The 23,749-nt window shown below is 43.0% G+C and overlaps 3 protein-coding genes across 4 annotated transcripts; all 3 read right to left on the bottom strand.

The window, feature by feature from the left end:
• Nucleotides 1-107: 107 nt before the first annotated feature.
• On the bottom strand, nt 108-11,360 carry bmerb1 (bMERB domain containing 1). Its single transcript, XM_030055569.1, has 6 exons — nt 11,103-11,360; nt 7,066-7,186; nt 4,817-4,890; nt 2,943-3,057; nt 1,753-1,835; nt 108-1,662 (listed from the first exon to the last, which is right to left on the bottom strand). The coding sequence occupies exons 1-6, from the start codon at nt 11,188-11,190 to the stop codon at nt 1,544-1,546; spliced, it is 600 nt and encodes a 199-aa protein (XP_029911429.1). The 5' UTR covers nt 11,191-11,360; the 3' UTR covers nt 108-1,543.
• Nucleotides 11,361-12,146: 786 nt separating this feature from the next.
• Nucleotides 12,147-17,693, bottom strand: LOC115364705 (mpv17-like protein). Its single transcript, XM_030059654.1, has 4 exons — nt 17,137-17,693; nt 16,166-16,236; nt 15,091-15,120; nt 12,147-14,790 (listed from the first exon to the last, which is right to left on the bottom strand). The coding sequence occupies exons 1-4, from the start codon at nt 17,438-17,440 to the stop codon at nt 14,530-14,532; spliced, it is 666 nt and encodes a 221-aa protein (XP_029915514.1). The 5' UTR covers nt 17,441-17,693; the 3' UTR covers nt 12,147-14,529.
• A 619-nt stretch (nt 17,694-18,312) lies between these two features.
• Nucleotides 18,313-23,748, bottom strand: ntan1 (N-terminal asparagine amidase). Of its 2 annotated transcripts, none has more exons than XM_030063250.1 (10): nt 23,526-23,748; nt 22,164-22,266; nt 21,304-21,369; nt 20,888-20,996; nt 20,460-20,533; nt 20,271-20,324; nt 20,112-20,165; nt 19,940-20,037; nt 19,544-19,657; nt 18,313-19,446 (listed from the first exon to the last, which is right to left on the bottom strand). In XM_030063250.1, the coding sequence occupies exons 1-10, from the start codon at nt 23,658-23,660 to the stop codon at nt 19,276-19,278; spliced, it is 978 nt and encodes a 325-aa protein (XP_029919110.1). In that variant the 5' UTR covers nt 23,661-23,748; the 3' UTR covers nt 18,313-19,275. The 2 variants fall into 2 exon arrangements, with proteins under 2 accessions (XP_029919110.1, XP_029919117.1); XM_030063257.1 differs by lacking the exon at nt 23,526-23,748 and adding an exon at nt 23,326-23,519.
• Nucleotide 23,749: the final 1 nt, after the last annotated feature.

The following is a 23,749-nucleotide window of genomic DNA, read 5'->3' on the forward strand; positions in this document are numbered from 1 at the left end:
CATGGCATTTTTTTTGGTGTCTTGTGTGATGGTCAAACACTGCAAATACACAAGAATTCATCCACACTGTCACCTACTCCAAAAACAAAAATCACCCCACCTATTCTTGAAATTTGCTTTTTATTTAAACATGTATGTACAGGTAGCCTCAGCTGATTTTTTTTCTGCATATTTGTTCAATATTCAACATTAGGGCCTTCATAAATTCACTACTACTACAGAACGCTAAGTTATCAGGAAGAAGGTAAGGTGACAAGGAGCAACACTTTGCTTGACAAGAGTCACTAATGTCCTAAATACACTCAAACATACATCGTCTTGAAACTATTAGGCATTTACAAGAGAATTGCATTCACCTCCTGGTGTTCATCATAAAAACGGCAAGACTAAATTCATGGGATGCAAGTTATTTCTAGTCAGCAGTGTCCATAGCAACTAGGAATGCTGCTGCACTACCATGGTCATCTGTAAATTCCCAGTGGCTGATGTCTAAAGATGAGGTTAGTATAGCCAGTGACACACTGACATTGAGGGATGAGGAAAATGCATCGTGAAACATAACAAAACAATCACATCATGTTTAGTAATATGATTAAAGGGTAGTGTTGGCATATGCTTGTGAGATCACCTGAACCTTGGACTGAAAATGAGCTATCCGTGACCCTCGTTGACATTTTGCTCGTCAAAACTAAACTGTTTGTGGACAGCTGTGCTGCGGTTCCAGCCGGTATAGAATCAGTCAAATATCGGTCAGCTCCAGTACAAAACATCCACAGGCTGGCACATTTTTTTAACCACATCCAGGATCATAGTCAATCAGCTAGATCTGTTTTCTAAACGGGATGTGTTGGGCTCGCCTGTGAACAACAATAAAAACCAGACATGGGTCTCCTGAAACGGGTGGAGGGCAAACTAAAAATGGTTCAAGGTTGGTGTGGAAGCTCAAACATGACCTTGAGGGGTAAAAAAAAAAAAAAGAAGTTCCTAGTGGGCAGAGAACCCTGGGATTTAAAGTTCACATTAGGGACATTGTGCTTGTAGCTCTGCAAATAATCTGAACCTTGTGTCACCTAGATGTTCAAACAGCATACTGCCATCTGAACAGGGAACGGTACATATTAGAATGCCCTGATCTGTTTGAATTAACACCTCTATTAACATCTATTTATACATTTGATTTTGTTACCATTATCATCTTATTTCCACATATTACCTGTCATATCAACTCTATATCTCTGTATCATTTGAGTGGCCCCCTTTATTTCATATGTACATTTGAAAAGCAATCTCCACTTACACAGGTGCCTCACGGTGACGTTTCCCCCGAGTGCTGACTAGGGATCAGTTTCCACACCCCTGCTCAAAACCTTGTATAAATTACCAACCTGAGTCCTGATCAGTGTCAAGGGACAAAAAACTCTTATAGTAGCTTTGGTGTGAGGGTTCTCTGGGTCACAGGAAGTGATGTAAGAGTCAGCAGAGTGTGTCGTGTGATGTGAGATAGTGTTGTTTCTGAGACTGGGAGTACAGAGGTCTCTGTTGGTTACATGACAGCACACTGGGTGGCTCCGCAGCAGTCTTTAATGATGGCCACTCCTGACTTGGTGATGGATGGCTTGTTGGGCGGCGGCTCCGGGACTTGTCTCTTGGGCTTTGGAGGATCTTGGGAAGGAGGAAAGAAAAAAGGTTATGGCACGATTGAAACGGGACATTCACAATATGTGTTTTTTTTTTAAAACCGTGGCCACTCACTTTGTGTGACTTTGATTTTCTTCTCCAGAGGCATCAGCTTCAGCCTGAGGAATTCAGCCATCTCCTTATCCTCCTCTCGCTCCCTGTGTCAAAATACAGAAACAACCCTGTCACCTGAATACAATGCACACTACTTGGCCAAAACTATGTAGACACATAAACACTACATCCATATGCCCACAGAAAATGGCTGTTTCTCATGGTTTGGTCTAAGTCTTGTAATTCTAGTGGAGGGAAAACAATGCTACAGCATACGATGATATTTTAGAGAACTGTGTGGTTCCAACTTTGTGGCAACAGTTTGGGAAGGGCCCTTTTCTATTTCAGCATGACAATGCCCCTGTGCACAGAGCAAGGTCCATAAAGAAACTGTTTCCTGAGTCTGGCGTGGAAGAACTTCACTGGACCAAGCTCAAAACCTTTTGGGACAAACTGGAAAGCCGACCATTCTTCCAGCATTCTGACCTCAGTGATGCTCTTGTGTCTGAGTGGGAGGGTTTCGCAGCAGCCATGTTCCAAAATCTAGCAGAACGCCTTTCCAGAAGAGCAGAGACTGTTATATCAGCAAAGAGGGAGGGGGCAACTGCACATTTATACCCACATTTTTGAGATTCAATGTTCAAACAAGCACATATGGGTGTAGTGTTCAGGTGTCCACATACTTTTGGCCATGTTGTGTATATCTCTCAGCACAAAACATAAGTTGCCCATGTTTAACAGCTTTCAAAAGCCTTACAGGATGATTTGGCATAGGGAGAGCACACCAATCTATTCCATCCTACTCTATTCACACAGTTAGTTTCATACATTTGCACAATAGCAACACGCCAGCGAGTGATTTATAAGCAGCCTGTGATTTTATCTCATGTCTGTTCTGTAAGTAATTTCTGTGGCACAGACTGAGTCGGGGGTTATTGCTGGCAGCAGAGGAGGAGGAGGAAGTAGAAGATGACAATGAAGACCCATGGCAGTCAATCAGCCTCCCACACACCCAGAGAGCAGCAGGCAGCAGAGCCATCAGGGAGCTGGACGATGATGAAGTGATCTGGTCCTCTGCACCTCCTGCTCGCAGCCTCTCTAACGTCTCTCAGTGTGCCAAGCGCTTGAGGAAGTCGGGCTCCTGAGCTGCACTTGAAGACTGAAGCTCAGGCGCAGACATTAAGTGTTGTGATATAGTAGCCCAGCTCTACCTTAATCGCTCCACCTCGGCGTCGTCAACCAGGAAATCCCTCTTCTGCACCAGTTTATGGATCTTCAGGATCAGCTCCTCTTCTCGCTGCCTGTGCTTCTTGGTTTTGTCTTTCTCTGGGGGACAGAAGGAGAGAGAAAAACAAATGGATGCAAGCGCAAGAAGCGAGAAACTGAGGGGACATCAGCTGCAATCACGTATTTCATCGACACCACTGACGCATGTGCAAAGCGCCGATCAGAACATAAAGCATTTGGTTACAGACATTACAGCGATGTCGACTGGTTCCTAAATGCTGACTCACATCACTAACAGATCTTAAATACAGCCCTCATGTATAATTTATGAGGGCTAAGCTGACTTAATTATGCAAATGTGGGCAAGTTTTTTTTGTGTATGTTTGGCTGAGGAATTTACATTCACAGCCATGGATGCATGAACTCAGCGTGCATCGCAATCGGAAGCGGAGGGAATTGGAATTGTCTTACTCTCTTAACCTTCACACTCCGACGCACATAAAAACACACATATAAACAGACTAAACAGGGCTCACTGGCCTGCACACACACACACACAGCTACAGAAGAAGGTAGTGGTAGTGGGAACGGCTTTGCAAAGTGTGAGTGCAACATCAGCTCTTTATCCCGGCTGGAAATAAAGAGGAGCTGAGCCTCTCTCCCCTGGGGGCAGGGCATTGTGAGGGACACATAGCCCTGATGCAATACATTACAATGTCACAGGAGCTGAGAAAAGCAGCAGGATGGGTTCGCCACATGACTCTGATACACTTCTGTTGGGAAATAATGGGCGGCAGGGCCCTTAACAGCTGCATTCATATACAGAAAGCCCACATGGTTCAGCAGTGTGCGGTTTGCATGGCCGATGGTCACAAACAGGAGTGACAAGGTGGCAAAGCGGTGGGGGAAAAAAAAGCACATGAAACCGAAAGGTGACAGTTTTGTGTCCGTGTGCTGTATGTCCTTGAGCACAACATTCATCCCCTTCGCGCTCACTTGTGACACTAGAAACGACACAAACATGAAATATTATGCACACACACTAGGTCTGTATTGCATAACCAGATGTGCACAATGCTCCATGTACTGCGATGGCCACATCAGCAGCCACACACTGAATCACAGGACATGCTGGTAACTCTCTAAATCTCTGATTCATTTACACATGACACTGAAAAACACCTGTCTGTGTTCCAGTGACATGCAGTGTGTCATGATATATCGATGTTTGAAGCATGCAATGTCAATGAACCATTTTTTTTTAGTTCCCTGTCTGCTTAAACTCATTTTAACTTCATTTAAGACAGTGCCAGCTGCAGGCAGTGTTGAAAGTGGCTGTGGAATGATGCCCATAGTCGACTGTCATCCGCATCAGCACTTGCCACAAATAGACCTCAAGCCATTTACACAGAGAAAATGAAGAGTGTTTACTGAAAATCATTCTGGCCACAGTCCCCGGGAAGGCTCCCTTGGCCCATATTACCATCATTGCTCTGTATGTGTGTGTTTGTGTGTGTGTATCACTACCTGAGATGAATGATGCCTCTGCTTCATCAATCTAGCATGTCCCTGGGACTTACGATCAATCCTGTGTACTTTAGCAGGACACGCCTTCCTACAAATCACCGCAACGTTAGCTGAGGTTCTGCGGTTCTGGCAAGTCGGTATACAGAAGTAGTTTGTGCCACAAAATCTTTATTTAGGTGAGTCTGCACCGGGCGCAAAGACAGTTTATCAGAGTTTACACAGAGGATCAATTGTGGCTGCTTTATTTCCCGAGGAGTGGACAGTTGGTTTTCTCAGATTCGGTTGTTTGCGTGGCAGAAGAGGGAGATAAAAAGTTGGTGCAAGCGTGTACCTGGCACTGCAACAATCTGTCTCAGCTCCTGCTTTAGGCTCATGATGTCTTTACAGAGCTGAATGTCATCCATCCTAAAAAAAAAAAGAGAGAGGAAGAAAGAAAGAAAGAAAGAAAGAATCGAATCAGGCATTGCCTTTCCTTAGACCTCAAAGCTACACAGTGCATTATCACATATTTCAGTGTTCACTACAATATACACTGTTAAACAGTGTGGCAATAAAAGCATCCTAACTGAAAAATGGAATTGTTTATATGAATGCAAATAGAAAACGGGGCTGGGATATATATGTATATTATATAATATGATGTGAGACTAGATATTGTCTGTGAATTGTTTTCCTGGTTTTAAAGGCTGTGTTACAGTAAACAAAAGCAAATTTATCTACTTTATTAGACTGTTCTACCTGTTGTATTTATCATTTGCCTCTACCCATTTGGTCATCACATGCACACTAATGATGATTGTTTTACAAAAAAATCTCTTGTGTAACTATCTTACAAAAGCATTGCCCAGCCGTAATATCAAAATAACCTGTCAAGGAGCCCATAGCTTTTATATTTACACTTGGGAAGGTAAAAAAAAAAAAATGCATTCAGATGACATCGTATTTCCATACAAATAACCACAACTGAAAGGTAATAGCCTATGAAACACCTATAAATAATTGAACACCGTCAGAAACGGCTCCCGTGCTTCTAATCATGAGATCAGAGCGCAAAGGGAAGCCGAGCGGGGGCTGTGGGCAGATGGAACACATGTCGTTTAAATCCGTCCGCTCTGCTGCGGCTGCACCTCTGAAGACCTGAGCGGGACTCGCTCGCCCCTCGGGTCTCTCTACACGTCCCCCCCACCCCCCGCCCCCCGTCATCTCTCCACACTTTGCGCTCCTCCCCTCTTCTCCCCTGCATCCCTGCCTCTCTCTGCAGAGTGGTGACAGCTACCAGGGATTTAATTCTCCCTGTGATAAATCAGACCGATGACTCATCCACAGCCCCTTTCCTCCTCCTCTTCCTCCTCCTCCTCCCTCCGCCTTCATCTCTCTATTCTCCCCCTCCCAGATCACCATTACTGCTTTTTACACTTCCCTCCCTCTGCTTTCTTTCTCCATCCCCATGCGTCACTCACTCTCCATCTTCACTGACCCCTCCCTCCCTCTCTCTCTCTCTCTCTCTCTCTCCTTCTCTCTCTCTCTCTCTCTCTCTCTCTCTCTCTCTCTTGCTCTGCCTTGTGTTCCCCAACTCCCTCCATCCCAACTGTGGCTTCCAGCAGCTTCTGCACTCTGACACTCCATCTGCCAGTGCAAGTATTTGTGTTTGTGTGTCCGGGTCCATTGTGAGGGTGCGGGTGCAAGTAACTGTGTGCCAGCGTGTGTGCATGATTACATAATTGCGTATATGTGTTTATGTGTGTTTGTGTGGCGCTCTGAGTCACACACACACGCGCAGCTTGACAACACCTAGGCAGTCGTCACCGTGGCAGGCTAATGAAGACATTCAGGTGGGGGTGTGAACTGACAGCTGACAGCTCTCTACATATACCATTGATCTCTCTCAGATACAAGCCGTTGCCTCATCCATCACGCTGCAGTGTAGGTGCTGCTGCAGTAATTCTACACACACCCAATATTTAACTCAATACTGGTTCCATCCATTAATTTACACCCAAGTCTTCAGGCCACAAAAATAAACCCAGACGCAATACTCCCATCACCAGATTTCCTCTGATCTGCTGGCAGTTTTAGTGGAGACACACACACAAAAAAAAATATGTCTTCACAAACATCGATCTGTAAGGCTTGGAGCGATGTTGATGAGGCACAAATGAGTCTATCATGGTGACTCATTGAATCACTATTGGCACGTCCAGCCCCCTGAATAATCAATGGACAAATGGCCGCCACCTTCCCTGCACGATCTACAGCTGAAATGATGTAATTAGGCCTACGGTTGCATCTTGGAACCGTGCTCCGTCACGGGAAGAAAACACTCAATCTTGAGTCTGAAAATATGAATGGGCACACGTGTTTACCTCGAGTGTGTCATAGCAACCGAGTCAATTACTGCAATTATCCAATTAAGGGCAGCAAAAGAGATTTTTATGGCAGCAGGCTCATCAGCTCGTCACGCTGTATTATTTCTTTTGGTGGATGTTGCGGAGTATGAGCAGCAGAGTGAATGTAGCGTTTTAAAGGCTGGCAAAAAAAAAAAAAAAAAAAAAAAAAAAAAGACAAGTCGATGTAACTCACATGAAACGTAGCTCGGACTCCCGACGCACCAGGACCTCTCGCAGGCGCTGGATGCGAGCCATCTCCACCTCGATCTCATCTGGAGACATGGTGCTCTCCGCCATGGACACGTCGGAGTGACCTGAGCACAGGGGGGTGACGTAAGAGGTGTGAATGACAAGAACAAAAGAAGAAAGATAGGCGGGAGACCATTCAAAAGAGCAGAGGGGGCAAAGAAAGAGGGGAAGAGAAAGAAATCTGATTACTATGATTTTTAAAGTTGAAGACCCTCGCTTGTTGATCCCTCATTGTGCCAGGTACTACAAATGTTTCAGAAGATCAGCATTCCTCATTTGAAGCCCCAGCAAAAACAGCACAGAGCAAGCCAAAGCTCTGCACTCCTGCCTATTATTTCATTCTCTTCCTCTTGGACACTACTCGGGAGCTTGAGACATATTTGTCCGTATAAATACAGAGATACACCTACTGTGCTCAACACAATAGCCAAATTATAAACGCTCCAGTAAGTCCAGGGGCAAGGCTCCCATACCTAATTTGAGATGGTAATTCAAATTCATTCCCGCTTGATTATATGAGACAATTAAATCCAAAGGTGCTTATAAGAGGATTACTCTCATTTTTCAGTTTCTTTAACAGTCTGGTTGCTGGCAAACATGTTTATCACCTCACCTCCGCTTGAGAAGACAGCCAAATAAGAACCGAATGTGTGTGAGGAGAGCAACATGCACAGATAAGAGGTTTTAAATGTTCAGATTCCAAGACATGGCCACACTATGAAAACAAACTTGTGCTCATTTTTGTGTCTCAGAATGGTAAACATAACCATTATTAATGCGCAAACACAAGCTAAAACCACGCCACCACTGAGTGTCACACACACACACACACAGAGAGAGAGCTTTTCGTAGGTACAGGCTTGTGACTGTAGCGAGGAGAGTCTGATGATGTTGACGAGAAGAGATACTTGATGCTGACACAGATCAATGACCCGCTGTCACTTCCAGCTGATTGGGCTAATCCTCCTTGAACAGAGGCCAGTGACCTCACCACCCTCCTCAGCCAATAGCAGGCGGAGATCGGACACCCTGCGGTCAGTAAACACTAACACTGGCCAAATGCTACTTGCGCTGATCAATACACTGACCACCGCAAACACTGAGGCACCTCGGATGGTGACCCAACCCTGCACACACCACTGCCTTAGAGCATGTGTACGCCATTATGAATGCTGATCAAATACATACATTAGACTGCAGTGAAGCCTAAGATCATTATATCACATGATAAATGACTGATTGTACTGGGATGTTCTGGTGGGTCAGCTAAAACCCTGCCCTGGGACATTTGTTATAGTCCAGGCTTTCTTGTCTTTCCTCTCCATGCTCTGTCAAACAAAAAGTCGCTAAATGCCAAAAGATAAAGAAAAAAAAAATTAAGCACTACATCATATGTTCAGCAGTATCTTAGCTTTGTGATACATATCCATTTAAAGAGACACTTAGAGTCAAACCTAAAAAAACCTCCTACAAACCACCTACCGCTCTGTGCAGGGTATAAATATTTTATATTCCAGGCGAGTGTACTACAGGGAGACATGAGGAGCAAATACGACCCCCCCAGCTGACATAGATACCAGGTGTCAATTCCTTGTATACAATATTAAATGTTTGGGTCTTCTTCACTGTAATTGACTGCCAAGAATATCCATCATGTGTGGAGCAAGTTTCATAAACCTGGGAGCCAACCAAATCATTTCAAATGCATTAAAAATGTCTTTAAATGGGAGATCAGGTTCTTTTTTTCCCCAGTTCCTAAAAAGCTGACATTGTGGAGATACAAGGTTTCTGCTGATAACTGAGAGGTGAAGTGACAGGTTGTTTTACACCGATGTGAAAGAGCTGTTTTCTTCACCGAACAGGCAAGGTGCACATCATATTTTTTTTACAGTCCCTGAAATAACATCTCGTAACTCATTAAAACACTGAATCAGGCCTTTGTCCTTCTCCAGCGGCAGGAAACTGCAGTCTGCGTTTGTGCTACTTTCATGGATGCTTGCTGAGAATGGAGCTGACTCACCATGGCACACCGAAGCCTTTACAGGAGCGCCCAGCTCGTTTGTGCCTCTCTGATACTGAATCATCATCCAGACTGTCTGTTGACAGCACATACTGAAGGAAAATAAAAGTTGTGTTTTGCAGCTGCAGCGTGATACGAGAAACAGCACGAGCTGAGGTTAATAACACAATGTGATGAATGTCTTTTTTTCCCCCATTCTCCTTGCCTCCTGCTCTCTCTGTACACATATTTCTCTCTCACACACGGCCACGTGCTGACCATCAATAAGACAGAGCTGCAGTTAAATCCTGACCGGCCCATTAAAGTGGCAGCAGGCCAGCTCAATATCATCTACACAGAGCTGCTACACTCATCTGATGAAACTATTTGAACTTGCTCTGCAGCTGGGCACACACACACACACTCCAGAAAACACACACACTTAAACACAGACAATCAGCATCAGCAAGTTTGTAGGGTGTGAGGGCGGGTAAACATATATCCTGATTAAAAGCTTCCCGTTCACTTGGGACAGGTTCACTGATGTGAAGTTGCTCCTCATCTGTGTGTTTTTCTGTGTAAACCACACACCCACATCGATTAATCAAACTGAATTACCCCAGCTGCATTAAAGCCAACCTCCTCGTCACTTTTCGTAAGGATTATCAATCTAGCAAACAAACAAACTGGGAGTCGACATTATGCACGGTGTATTGGCTGCAGGGAAATGACAGCATGTATCACATCCAATTCCCTGATACATCCTACAGTCGTGCATAGATACAGCTGGTACTGCTCATGGACTGCATCCCCGCAGCAGATGGTGAACACAGAAAATAAAACCGCAAGGTAAACACCAATTCACTGTTCCTCTTTGTATTAGAAAGAGGAGGAAATGAATTTCGGAGGATTGTCTCTGTGTGTTTGCACTGGCAGGCTCTTCACTGGAGGAAAAAGGGGACAGAGTGCATAAGTGTTTATCAGAGAGCAAGAGAGAGAGGGGGGGTGAGAGAGAGAGAGAGAGAGAGAGAGAGAGAGAGAGAGAGAGGGTGAGTCTGGGCTTGTGTCTAAAAATAACCAGGGCTTTTTTTTTCTTCTTTCTTGGAGTTGAATTAATCTCTGAATTGCTCCCCACCCTGCTCCAGTGCTCCAGTCTGAATTAACCTCACTGGAATCCACTGATACTGTATTCCCCAAATATTCCTCACTGTTGTTTTTATCCATCCAGGTTTTATCACCTCTCTTCAGCCGAGACACTCTCATTTATGACTCACCATGCTTCAGATAGGCACAGTTTAAAGTGATCCTCCAATTCAATCACCAAAAGTGAGAAATCCCATTCAAACCTTCCATCAAATTGTCTTATTGATGGATCTCTAGCCTTTTCTCCATTTTACTACACAAACACTCCAACCTGATTAGCGTCTAATTGTGCAAATGCAGGGTGTTGATTGGAGTGGAGCCCTGCAGTTTGTTTTGCTCAGCTCTGTTGGGGGGGGTATTGACTCAAACCCCGGCAGGTAGACCTCTCCTGCTCCTTCTGCATCACACATATATCTAACTCACTGGATCAAACGAGCACACACACACACAAGTTTGAAAAGGCATCAGCCCCGCTGTATTCAGTCCGTTCAGGCTGGGCTGCAGCCAGGGCGCTTCTCCTGCGCTGAGATCAATGCACAAACCACACAACACCATAGATATCCATGCCTCCCTGTGCAGCTGTTATACCGAGACTGTTATAAGCTACTTTAATGAGTGAGGATGGATATTAGTTTTCATGGTGGGGACTGGGGAATAACAAGATGTTCAGCATTGAGCCATTAACACTGATAGCCTGTATCCGGTTTTTGCCGCTTTCTGAAACATGCATGATCCATTTGAAAGCAAAGTGATCCGCGTGGGGTTTCAGAATGAGGCGCATCTTGATAAGACAACAGACAATCAGACATCCACCGTGCCCTGCCATGCATGACGCTCACCTTTGTCTGTGGTCCATGCCGTTTCTGACACGGCGCCGTAGCTCCTCAGTGCGCGCTCCGTGTCCGAAATTGATTTCTTCAGTTCCATCGCCGGAGTCAAATGGGACCAGACGACGATGCGAGCGGGAATTGGGCGACGTGTGAACGTGTGCAAGTTCCCCGATACCTACCTCCCTCCAGGTTGGTTCAGTTTGGCCCGGTGACAAGGCTCCAGCGACCCGAGACGTTGAGCATCTTTATTCAAGCTTTGAAATCCCTCGACGTGCGGAGGAGAGAAGGGATGCGGGGAGCATGCGCAGTGCGTGCAGAGGATGGAGAGGAGTGGAGACACCCACTGGCACCGAGACGGCGTCAGATGAAACAATAGGCTCACAGTGGCCATGAGCTGTGATTTTTAAGCCCTCAAAAAATATTTTAAATTCTAAACATATGCCTGAATACACCTCAAGTATTTAATATATAAAAGAGAGAATTATTTTATTAAAACAAATTAAAATGCAGCAGGATGGCTATATGACTGATTAAACACTGCCTCTGAAGTGTGTGGCTGGCTGGTGTCAGGCTGAGTGGCATGTGATTCCACTCTGGACGAGCTGTTCCACACTGAGAGAGATGAAACCTGCTGGAACAGTTGATATGTGTCTCAAGCTTCATTTCTAAAATATAGACGTGCATTAAAGAGATACCATGGTGTCTGACCTGCAGGGAAAACACTGCCTTGAAGCCACAGCAGCCTACAGAAACAAACCAGCACCAGGCAGACCTTTTCTGCTCAGGTAGTACAAGCTGTGCTCACTTTCCTCCCAAGAGACCGAGACAGAGCTGCATTTACATTGTGAGTAATATCACAGTTATTTTTATCTCGCTAACACCATTAAAGATGCTGTTAGAACTGTATGCTTTCATGGTGTAAGAGTAATTATGCCAGAATAGATTATTAATTGAACAGAAAGTGAGCCATTGTCTGAGAAGGACAAAATAGTGAACAAATCACACTGAAGCAATGCAATATTTTTCAATTTATTCAACAATAAATAGATGGTTAGAATAGCCAGTGCAAAAATATGATCAGATAATTTTTCCACACGTGGCAACAAACACTGCAGGATAAGTTAGTGGTCTTTGCAATATCAAAAACCAGTTAAAATAGTATCAAGACAAATCTAAGATGGTATCCAAGTAAGACACTAATCCCTGGATGCTGGTTGAGTTCAGATATGAACCTAAAGGAACATTCATTGATTTGACCTTTTACTTCCAGTGAAGTTCATCATCATATGTGGCAACACGGTCTATTCTGAAGCTTCCAGTATATACACACTTATTCCAACATGCAGTAAATTAGAGAACAGATTGGGTATTGGTCAGAAAGAGAAAACAGAACCACTATTACTGTATTGATATTATCCTTAATATGTTATTATACTAAATTATCTAAAGATTACAATTACAAAAATGTCTGCTAAAGGAGATAGACGCTGTAGTGATGAGATCTGTCTAAAATACTAGAGTACCATTACAAAATGTAACCGTATTCACAGGATCCATTTGATTCAATGAGACAAACCAGGCAAGCAAAATTTAGTCATTTAACTTAGCTATAGCGTACTTTTCAATGTATGATCTCAAACTGCATTCTGGATTAAGTCGTGCTCAAAAAGGGCATGAGCAGAAACCAGCGAAAGGTTGACGTCACATCTCACTGTGACACAAACTTCAGGGTAGGATGGGAATAGCACCGAGCTGTCAACACTGTTATTTCTATTGCACGAGGAGGGTTCAGCCCAGATTAACAAACAGTATTGTCTCCCGTCACCAGCAATCACAAGAGGAGTATGCTCGAACCCTTCATCTGTGATCACACATACAGAGGAGGTATGATTCTAGCTCTGGGAGGGCGCTGCTCGTGTTCACAAACTCTATATTAGGAATAACACGCAGCTCAGTATCAAAAACCGCTGTGGGCAAAGTACCATTAGCACATTTATTTCAATTTAACGCCTGGATCTTGGGAAACTGAAAAGAAAGAAACATATTCAAGAGGTTAAAAAAGATGGCACCAATTCTGATGTGACATGGAAATCTCTGAAATGGCAGAATCTGAAAGAGAGAGAGAGAGAGAGAGAGAGAGAAAGAGAGAGAGAGAGAGAGAGTTCCACAGTACTGTATTAGCGCAAAAGACACTAGAGGCAGTATTTCCTTGTTCAAGTAAATGACTGGCACAAATGAGTCATTATTAAATGCACTCAAAGTAATCTTCAGCATTACATTATTGAGATGTGAAGCATGAGATGAGTTAAAATATAAATAACTGTATACCAAGTTTTAACAAACTGTACAAGGAAGGGAAGTCATGTTGTCCTTCTTGTTCGCTTTGCTCAGAGCTCCAAGTGCTGGCAGTTTCCTTGCCCAATGTGATCACCATTGTCATACTGATCCCAAACCTGTGTGCATTTGTAATAAGCACCTGCAGTGCCAGAAAGTACACCGGCACCAAACAAGAACATCCCTACAGTTTTTTGTTTTTTTTTCCTACATTCAGAGATCAGCCACCCTCTTGCAGAGCACTCTTTACTGACAAACAGCTTCTGAGTGTTTTATCAAGCTGGAAGTCTAAACTAGAAAGTTAGCTGCCACTCCACACAGTGGAAATAACTTCCTTCCTCTTCCTCACACATCAACTCTTTCAAATCTTCTCATTTAGATGTGAACCGGGCTGTTTGGAACAATGACAAGTCACCGCTAAAAAATTTACATTTCAATTATCTGCTCATCATAATAGCTAAATCCCAGATACAGAGGGGTGTAACGAGTCATTCATTGCGTCAGTTATAAATCCTGCTGATTCAACTGCATTGATCTTGATCTGCTGAAACACACAAATAGAATCTCTCTGCCTTCAGCCTGAATCAATATGATGTGCTCTGAATTATTCAGGATTCTTAAAAAAAGGCCTAATATTGTTGTGATCTGACAGAATACTATGATTTTTTTCACTTTATGTATTTTTTAGAATAAATAATGTTTTAGCCATTCTGTCTGATTTTTTTTTTTTTCACATTTCAGGGTAGTCTGGCATTATTGCACATTTAATTAAATCAAATCTTTGATTCGAATTATAGTTTACAAACTCAAATCAACCAAAAAATAAAAATCGTTTTGAAACTGAATTAGCAATAGTGCATCATGATTCGAACTGAATCTCTGCTGAGCCAAAATACATTCCTATAGATATAAGAATCCTTGTGAATTCATCCAATATATTTCATCATGTACAAATAAACCCAGCTGGCAGTGTTGATTCTACACTCAACCATCAAGTGACATGCAGCTGCAGACCACTGGAGCAGCTGGATCCTGACCCAGACCGGGACTGTCCCGTTAAGGTTTTGCTCCCTCCCCTTATGACAACTGGTTTTTGCATCTTTTATTTCTGTTTAGATGCTGCCGCCTCATCTTTCAAGACATGCTCCTTCTCTTTAGACTGTCCTTTCTCCTGTGCGGACTCTGCTTTATCCTCCGTGAGATCTACCGTGAGCTCTTTGGGAGGGAACATCCACGCCAGGGCAGCAGCGGCGGTCCCGTCGCCGCTCTGACGCGAGAAGCACAGGAAGGTGGCCCAGATGAAGGCACAGCAGCCGGTGAAGGTGGTCCGCACATACAGAGGCACCAAGGCGAAGTTCACAAACTGATGGAGACAGACAGGGACCCTGGTTGTGCATTTCTGGTTGATGCTGATTTGCTTCCACATAAATGAAGTATTTACAGTGAGTTAAACAAATCTAAATGAAGTAAAACTTTGTGTCATAATGTTGTTTGGGACAGTATCTACCAGACACTGTCTACATGTATACAATGATTCTTCTTCCAACATTAATATTGTGTAAAATCATGTCATATTGTGAGAAATCTGGAGTCAGGCTTCTTTTAATTAATTACATTTTAAACATCCAAACAAACTGTGAGGAAACGGGAGTGTTTAATTTACCTGCATGAATGGCCAGAACATCAGCCCTGTCTAAAAAGAGAAACAGACAAAGTGAACATCTGGAGCCAACATGGAGACATATTGCAAAGTGTTACATAAGAAAAACAATAACATAAACAAAACCTGCAACAACAACAGGAAGTAAACTTCAACTTTTAGATTTAGAGACTGACACATCGGCAAATCAGATTACCTGATGAAAAAGACTGATTATTTATTAGAAATGAAACAACAATAAATTATTGATAGCCAGAATTAATACGAAATAATGTTTCATAAACATAAAACTATGACTATATATAAACAGACAGCTATTTGCCTTCAGAATACAGCAGTTACCTCCTGTGGGAGAGACTGTATGTTGGAGTTTGGCTGCAGACTTGACAGTTTCAGCAGTGGCAGATTAACTGTCACAACAGCTCTCCCACTTTGACGAGCAGCCACAGGCGGAGGAAAGGCTTGTTATGTAGTTACTTAGTTCCACCACTCAGGAATATTGAGTTTTTTTGTGACAGTCTATTGATCCTCGGAGGTGAAATTCTCTGTTCTTGTGTAAACACCTTTCAGCAGGGTGGATGCCTCAACAGGGAAAACCCTTAGCAACTATTTTAGGGACTTTGCCGCCCCTCCTCCTCCTCCTCCTCCCGACCCTGCACTGGTCATTTATCCAGCCCACACAAGCCCTGCATTATGAGTCAGTGCACCTCTCTCACCCAAGCATCACATCATTAGTTTCACTCAGCACAATAAACTAAATTGTGGTGTTCACGGAGATCATAGAATGAAGAATTTAAAAATGGTGATTACTTAAACATTTCCGTGCCCTATTCACTGTGTAACCTGCTACCCATAGTTGGTACGAAACACTTGGCTCCATGGTAACCTAACCCCTCCCCCATCTCTCTATGGGACAAGTTGAGTCAAATATTTGCAACAAAACAAAACTGTTTGCAGAGACAGTTGCAGGAATGTGGCCTTGCCAGTTTGTTAACCAGATGTAATTATTTTACAGGCAGTTATTAGGGCCTAATTGTTCCAGACGGTGATGGGAGGAGATGCTTGGCGTCCGACTCACCCTGTATGTGTTCAGGAATTTCTCTCTCCAGTCTTGCAGGATGTCCTCCTTGCCCTCCAAGAAGCTAACGCCTGGTTGAAACAAAAGGGAGATGAATGCCTGCGTTGTTTGAGTGACAGCTGACAAATCATTTGACTTTATTTGATTTCACTCCAGCCACACCATTTCCAGTTACCACACATTAAATAGACGGTGACAGTGGGAGAACATGACCTCCAGCTGATGAACATTAGACAAATGACCACCAATATGGAAGACACAAATATCTTTTTTTCTTTCTTTCTTTCTCTTTTTTTTTTTTTTTTTTGCCTAAATAGATCCCAACAGATAGATCAGTCAGTTAATACTATCAGCTGATATTGGCCCATTACAGATTGAGATATATTAACACCCCCTAACTGTTGGCCAATATCCAATATGCGTTTTTTCTCTTTTAAAGACAGAACATATTGAGGCATTTGAGATCATTTAAACAACAGTATTATCCTAAAATAGCTTGCCCAATATATTCCACTGTTTATTTTGAAGTTTACTGTTGCTGTAAAGCAGCATGCCTCCAGCACCTATCTTTCTATTGTGCTTTTTTTTTTTTTTTTTTTTTTTTTTTTTTTTTAAATTAAATTTAATGTCATTTAATTAAAATAAATTTAATTAAATGACATGGGCTTAAGACTTTTTAGAATAAATATGACTTTAATGCTCAAATGAAACAGGTGACGTGTTCAGGTTGACCCTCCAGCACACCCTGATACAGGAGTCCACATGGAGATCACATCTGTCCCTCCACGTCTTTCACGTGACCTCCGTTAGCACGGGCTGTCTATTTAAAGAATGACTGCTGGTCGTTACGACACACAAAGGACACGGACCGGCTTGGCTTACAAATTGACAGATATGCGATCCGTTTTAAAGTTAACCATTAACTGCCTGCTGAGGTCCGTGTGCGACCCGGTGCTCTCTGTGAGTCTGACCTGTGTAGAAGACCGAGGTGGCCAGCGGGGCCGCCGTGGTCTGGTCCAGCAGCAGCTTCCGCAGCACCATCCCGGCGGAGTTCCCGGGAAACCTGCGCTCCAAGAACCGCATCCAGAAGAAGTTGAAGTTGCCATGGAAACTGAACGCGACGACGGCGACGTTACGTGTGTGCCTCCAGTCCATTTCCTCTTTCCGTGAAAACCACTGGTGAACGAAATCCCCACCGGCGAACAGGCATCCGTATAGTGTCACATTGGTGGCCCACGGAAACCGCCGGACCTGCCGCAAAAAAGCCTTCCTCATGGCCGGCGCTCGCTCACCGTCACCGGGACACCGCACGAACCAAACTACGGCTAGCCGAGGAGCGGACACCGGCGCGTCATCTCCGGACGGACCCGCGATGCATCTCAAAGGCTGCTCTTATCCGCGCACTATTAATTTTAAACACTCATCAAATATATCCCTGCTACAGGATATTTGTCAAGTAGATCATTACACAACAAGATGACCTCAGTGATGGCACTTGCTGCGAGATGAGCTCCGACACCCGACACGGAGCTGCGAATGGGAGAAACTGTATTGTAGTGGACGAATTCTGCGTAAAATGAGTACGCCCCCCTTTACGTAGAGTCAGAGCGCAGGGCGGAGCAACGCGGAGAACCGAGAGGCATGCGGGCTGCTCCACTCCAAGGTCTGAGCGGCTGTGATAAAACGGGAATGTTGTGTTAACTGATAGTCACAACACACACATCTTTTCAGAGGGTGCCACACTTCTTGTGACCCATGATAGTCTCCTGTCTCACCGGCCAGCATGCCTTCACCATGATCCCACAGCGGTATACTTAACATGTTCAATGTTTTAGTAAAAAAAAATAGTGCAGAAACATCATCTGGCCACACGCTCTTAACATCACACCTTCAGTCTTGCAACACAGGGGAAACAATCTCTTTGCACCCTGAGCTGAGCTGTCCAGACATCCAGGAGGCAACTGACCTTGTGGTTGGACTCAGTTACATAACTTGAATACACAAGATATGAATCCAATATTCTATAGTCTACACTTGCACGTCTGCAAAAGACAGATAGGTTGTAAACAGCTGAGGTTTTGCTGGTAGTGGAGTCCTGAATAAAAACGGCAAGCAGCTCTGTGCAACATAAAGACTAACATTCCAGATCAGATGTGGCCATATTTACATTTATTCAGCAAAATGTACATCCCCTCCAGAAAATTAACATGTTCGGCCGAAGAATGCACCTTACAGCAAACTGCTTTAATACGTCTGCTGAAGGAAAGGCCTTCAATTCAACGCGGCCCTATGATATCTAAATGTGATATTTTTCCAAAGTTTGGAGAGAAAAAAAATACAGGGAAAATGATAGCCTACTGAACTGAACATGAATCAATACCCCTTGCCAAATACATTACACACCATACACATGCAGATTCTTCAACATATGCATTCATAGCAGAGTATACAGCGGCATCATGTATGTGATGATTCTGGATTCCACTCTTATCAGGAAAGTGCATTTGTTCAGAAATCTGAACCTCGTTTTGCTTTTTAAAAGTCCTCAATTTAGCAAATTACATTCTCTCTTGAGCACATTTCAAAATAATTCAGCCTTCACTCATATTGTTGCAGTAGGCTCCCCTCTGTCACTGTTCTTTAACAGCAGGTTAACCCATACACTAGCTGGACACTGGAAAACAAAAGACTTGCATTGCAAAACTACAACTTGCTTGTGATCATGACCTAATGGGAGGAGTAAAGTGCAGATTTTGTCCTCAGAAGAGTGGAAACATAATGACTCCAGGCATTAATAGAATGGCTTGTACTTCCTTTAGTCTCTCTACTGGGCCAGCCAGTGGAGTCAGGTGAGCCATTCTCATCAATTTAACACACACACACACACACACACACACACACACACACACACACACACACACACACACACACACACACACACACACACACACACACACACACACACACACACACACACACACACACTTCATATTAAGCCACGATGAGAAAAAAAGAAAACGTAGGGGTGGAGTCACAGTGTATCCAATAAGTTGAGAGGCAAAACAATCATGTTCCTTCTTAGAGTTAAGTTGGAGGATGGGAGCGGGGCTCTAGGGCTGTGTGGCCCTCTCCCAGTCCCCCTGCTCAGTCCTGTGGTAGAGCTGGGGCTGCCCTCCGGGGAACAGGCTGTCAGAGTTTGGATGCTCCAGGAGGAACTGGATGGTGGACTTGATGTGCTGAACAAAGTGTGGAGGTTCAGCCATCGGAGAAGTGGACAGGTACTACGAGAAAAGAGAAAAGCAGCAGAAGTGCAGAGTGCTCTTACTTGAATAAGATATATGTAAAACACAAAATGGATCAACTTCTTGCTTCCTTTACCTTTAAAATGGTGTCATCGTTTTGTGACAGCCAGAAGGCAATATCCAGATTCGGAGACCACTTGCAGGGGCCGATTTTAACTAGTCCACGACTTGAGTCATATATGTCAGCCATCTGCAGGGGAGACGCATTTGGTTTAGTATCAATTTTTGCCTTGAGTCTTGTTTCTCTCTTGGAGCAGAGTAGTGTCCTTGAACGAGGGGATCATGACCCCTGGTAGATCAGAGAAATACTTAAAATACTCAATAGTAAAAATAAAGCAGTTATCACATATCACAGTATTGATTTAAGGGAAAAAAACTTCATCTAATCTCATCTAATACCTCTAGCTCTCACTGCTGCAGGACCGGTGTTAGTATGTACAAAAACATGCAGGAAGCAGTATTACGTATCTACCTGTCCCCCGGTGAAGGTCCGTGCTGAACGCAGCTGCTCTGCAGGTCCTTTGTAAGGGAACGCGGCAGGGAACACATCCCCCGTTTTAACATTGACACCTGGGCACACAGACAGCTTAGAGGTCACTGACAAAGGCAGCATGACAGCCTCACTCTGCTTACTCATCACCTACCTATTCCATACACCACAGGTCTGTGAGTTCCATCGGCAACCATGTCATTCATTTCTACAACAAAAGAGGACAGGACTGGTAAGATATTTCCAAACAACACACAGTATGAATGAAAGTAAAGACACTGAAAAAGATTAAGTCAAAGTGAGAGCTGTTTACCTGTGATGCAGCATGTTTCTAGGTGAATATCTTCTTTCTGTTTATGGAATGCCGCTGTAAAATGCAAAGAGGCTTTTATGTTCCACAAAGTTATCACTCTGTCAGCATGTGTATTACTTTAAAAAAACAAAACAAAACAAAACAAAACAAAACCAAAAAAAAATGCATCTTTTTCAAAAATGGCCATACCCAAAAGGCTAAGGCTGAGTTTATGGGATGTCTTTGACTCATCGTTAAATCCCCCGACAAGATGGAGCTCAAGTCTGCAAAGTGGAAAAAATTACAATGTAATTGGAGGAGGATATTCAGGCTGAGCAAGTGATGATTAAAACATAGTAAAATATATTCTTGCTTATTTCACACTGCATATATTTCACAGCCTTAACATTTCAAATTCATTTTATGCTCATTTAAAATCTTTTGGTGCTTTAAGCGTTCCAATTTAGCTATGAGGATCATTCAAATTTCATCTTATCTTTACCTAATCTAGCTAAAAAAAAGTACACAGTAAAATTGAAAGTGCATAGGCTGTGTGTGTGTGTGTGTGTGTGTGTGTGTGTGTGTGTGTGTGTGTGTGTGTGTGTGTGTGTGTGTGTTTGTATCTGTGAGGTTTATACCTGCCCTCCTTTGAGAAGTTACTCAAGGATGTGACAGCTTTCACAATGAGTGGCACTTCACTCCAGGTGCTGGAACCATCACAGTGTGCAAGGCAAACAGCTCCACTTCCTTAGAAATAATACATCTAAGTCATGGCTCATGCCAAACATTAACAGCATCATTCCTTGCTGGTACAAGTCAGTTACACAGTGGTATCAGAGGTCAGACTTCACTGGGGTCACACATCCCTGTCCGGGAGTACATGAACATAGTGTTCATTTAACTTTTGACAGAGATTGAGATTTAAAAAAAAAAAAAAAAAAAAACATATTCCACTGTCAAATTCACTCCAGACCTAATGACTCCCCAGTCTATACGTGTAATTACATACAGTCAGAGGTAAACACAGAGCGTAAAGCTAGTTAAGTAACAGTACCTGTGTGTCTCAGCACAACTAAATGGCAGGTGGTGGCATCATCAGATCCAATGACAGAAACATAATCTGGTTTAAAGCAGAGAAGAAAGCATTCATTACCATTGTGGGGCAGGAAGGTAAATCACAGGGCATTCCAGGAAAGGCAGAGGCTAATTTTGTTCAACAGTATGAGTTCATTAAATAGAGAAGGACATCATTTCTCATTACCCTTTTGAAGGTTATTTTTAAATTATGTACTGATATTGTTACACACCTAATTATGAATGTTTAACACATGCCAGTGGTGATTTTGTGATAAATATTTAATCTTTTGGTTGTATCCAATTTCCCTATACATATCAGCATTCAACACTTGCACAGAGAGAAATATATCACAAATACAAAAGTAACTCCAACTATTTTGCCACAAGATGTGTTGAGGTTTCAAGCAGCACTGTGGGGCTGTCATTACTTCAGCCATGTGAAAACTTTAGCTCAGGGTCATTCCGGAAAAAACAGGATCACTGGGCCAGCATCATAAACACATAGCTAAATCAACTTTACAAGTTTGTCCAGTTATCCAAAAAATCTAAAATACCATGAAATACAAGGTACAGCCAAGGGACTGGTGTTGGAAAGTAGCTTCGGCTTTGACACCAGATACTGCTTTCACAAATTACAGTGTTCTCTATATTTGTCCCTTAAAAATAAAATAATAAAATGAAATAAATAGCTGCTTTTAAAAAGTTTAGAGCTGATTTTTTTAAATAACCAAAACATGCTGGTGCATACACTTTAGGAGAGCTGTAAGAATGTAATGGCGCTGTCAAGGAGGCACTATATTTCTATGGCTCACATTAGCATGATCTGCTTATACTTACTGTCTGCTGGTGTGGTTGCAGCAAACTCTCTTTGTTGGACATACAGGAGGCACTTTGGGTCAACATCAGCAAGAGGCTTGGCGTGAAACGCTCTTGCGTTTTCCTGTGACATGAGAGCACAATGTGTTCCTTCATAAACAAAGCGAATCTGGACTCAACCAGCTGTAAATGGATCACAGATTTTACAGGTGAATGTTTTTCATGCTTCAGTACAGTGTGTCCTATTCCTAAACTCACTGTAAAAAAAAAAAAAAAAAAGAAAGAAAAAAAAATCTGAAAAGTATGATGGTCTGCATGCACTTATGTCATTTGTTTTTGTTTTTTTTTGTTTTTTGTTGTTGTTGTTGTTTAAATAAAATGGCATTTGGGGTTAGTTACTGAATTATGCATGCACATATAGGGCAGTAAAGCATGTCACACATCCCTGAGAACAGGACAGATGCTGTGTTGTGTCTGCTTGCTGAAAGTAGTGAACAAACGTTAATGGTGACCACCGACTGGAATACAAAAGTCATTCCGCTACATCAGCCACAGCTCTTGGCAATGGCAGCTCTGACCATCCTCCTCTGCTGATTTGAATGGGAAAGCCCATTCTACTCAATGAAAGCTCTGTGGTTACACCAGACTTTGAGCTCTGTCTCTGACTCTGTCGAAACCTAGCTTCATCAATAATGTCACTTTACAGGGTCTCTTTTGTTTGGATCATATGCTATAGAGCTGAACGATATATCATCATTATATCATTATTTAGATATGACCATGCATGATACTAGGCAACAATATGGATGATATCAAATTTACAGCTAGGGTTAAAATACGAGAGTGATTGATTTTGTGAAGTAGCTAACTGCATTTTCTACATCAAGTTGGTATTATTGTGCTGTTTTTAGTATAGAAGAGTGCTTAAATTTCACTGTTGCTACACTTAAAAATACAGTTAACTGTGAACCCATAGTCATACTGTATCGCTAACGAGATATTCGGCATAAATATCGAGATATGCCATTTTGTCAACATCTTGTAGCCCTATTATGTCCCATAAAAAGCACCAAAGGTTATTGTGGGTCTGCTAGCGTTTCTCTTTCTTGTTGTTATTGCTTAAATGTAAACCGGAGAGGACCTAGCAAGCTAAGGTTAGCTAGCTCGCTGCATGACAACCAACCTGTAAATGTGGATATATGTCGAATAACTCCACTGTCGAGCTCGGACGTTCAATTCCTCTATTTTGTATTAACAAAGGCATTTCCTCTAGGGCCACTAAGAAACCTATCTTTTTATCCGGCTGTCATACCATCAAGTAACTAGACAGCTTTGCAACTTAGTAGCTGACATTACACAATTTTTCGCAGCGAGTAAACCAACCTTGCATTTCCTGGTGGGCTGTCTTCTTCTGCTCTTTTCCAGTGAAAAAACGCCATAACTTCTCGCTGATTCTTCAACACCGCCACCCACTGTCAAAAAGCGCCAGCGTAGCCACATAAACACAGAATTCACCATTACTGCTTTGCGGAGTTTTGTGCGTAAATTTCGCTGCACCGGGCGACGCTACGTCAACATTCTAGCTGAAGTTACGCCGAAGAAGAAGG

The sequence above is a fragment of the Myripristis murdjan genome, chromosome 1, assembly GCF_902150065.1.
Source record: "Myripristis murdjan chromosome 1, fMyrMur1.1, whole genome shotgun sequence".
NCBI classification, from domain to species: Eukaryota; Metazoa; Chordata; class Actinopteri; order Holocentriformes; family Holocentridae; genus Myripristis; species Myripristis murdjan.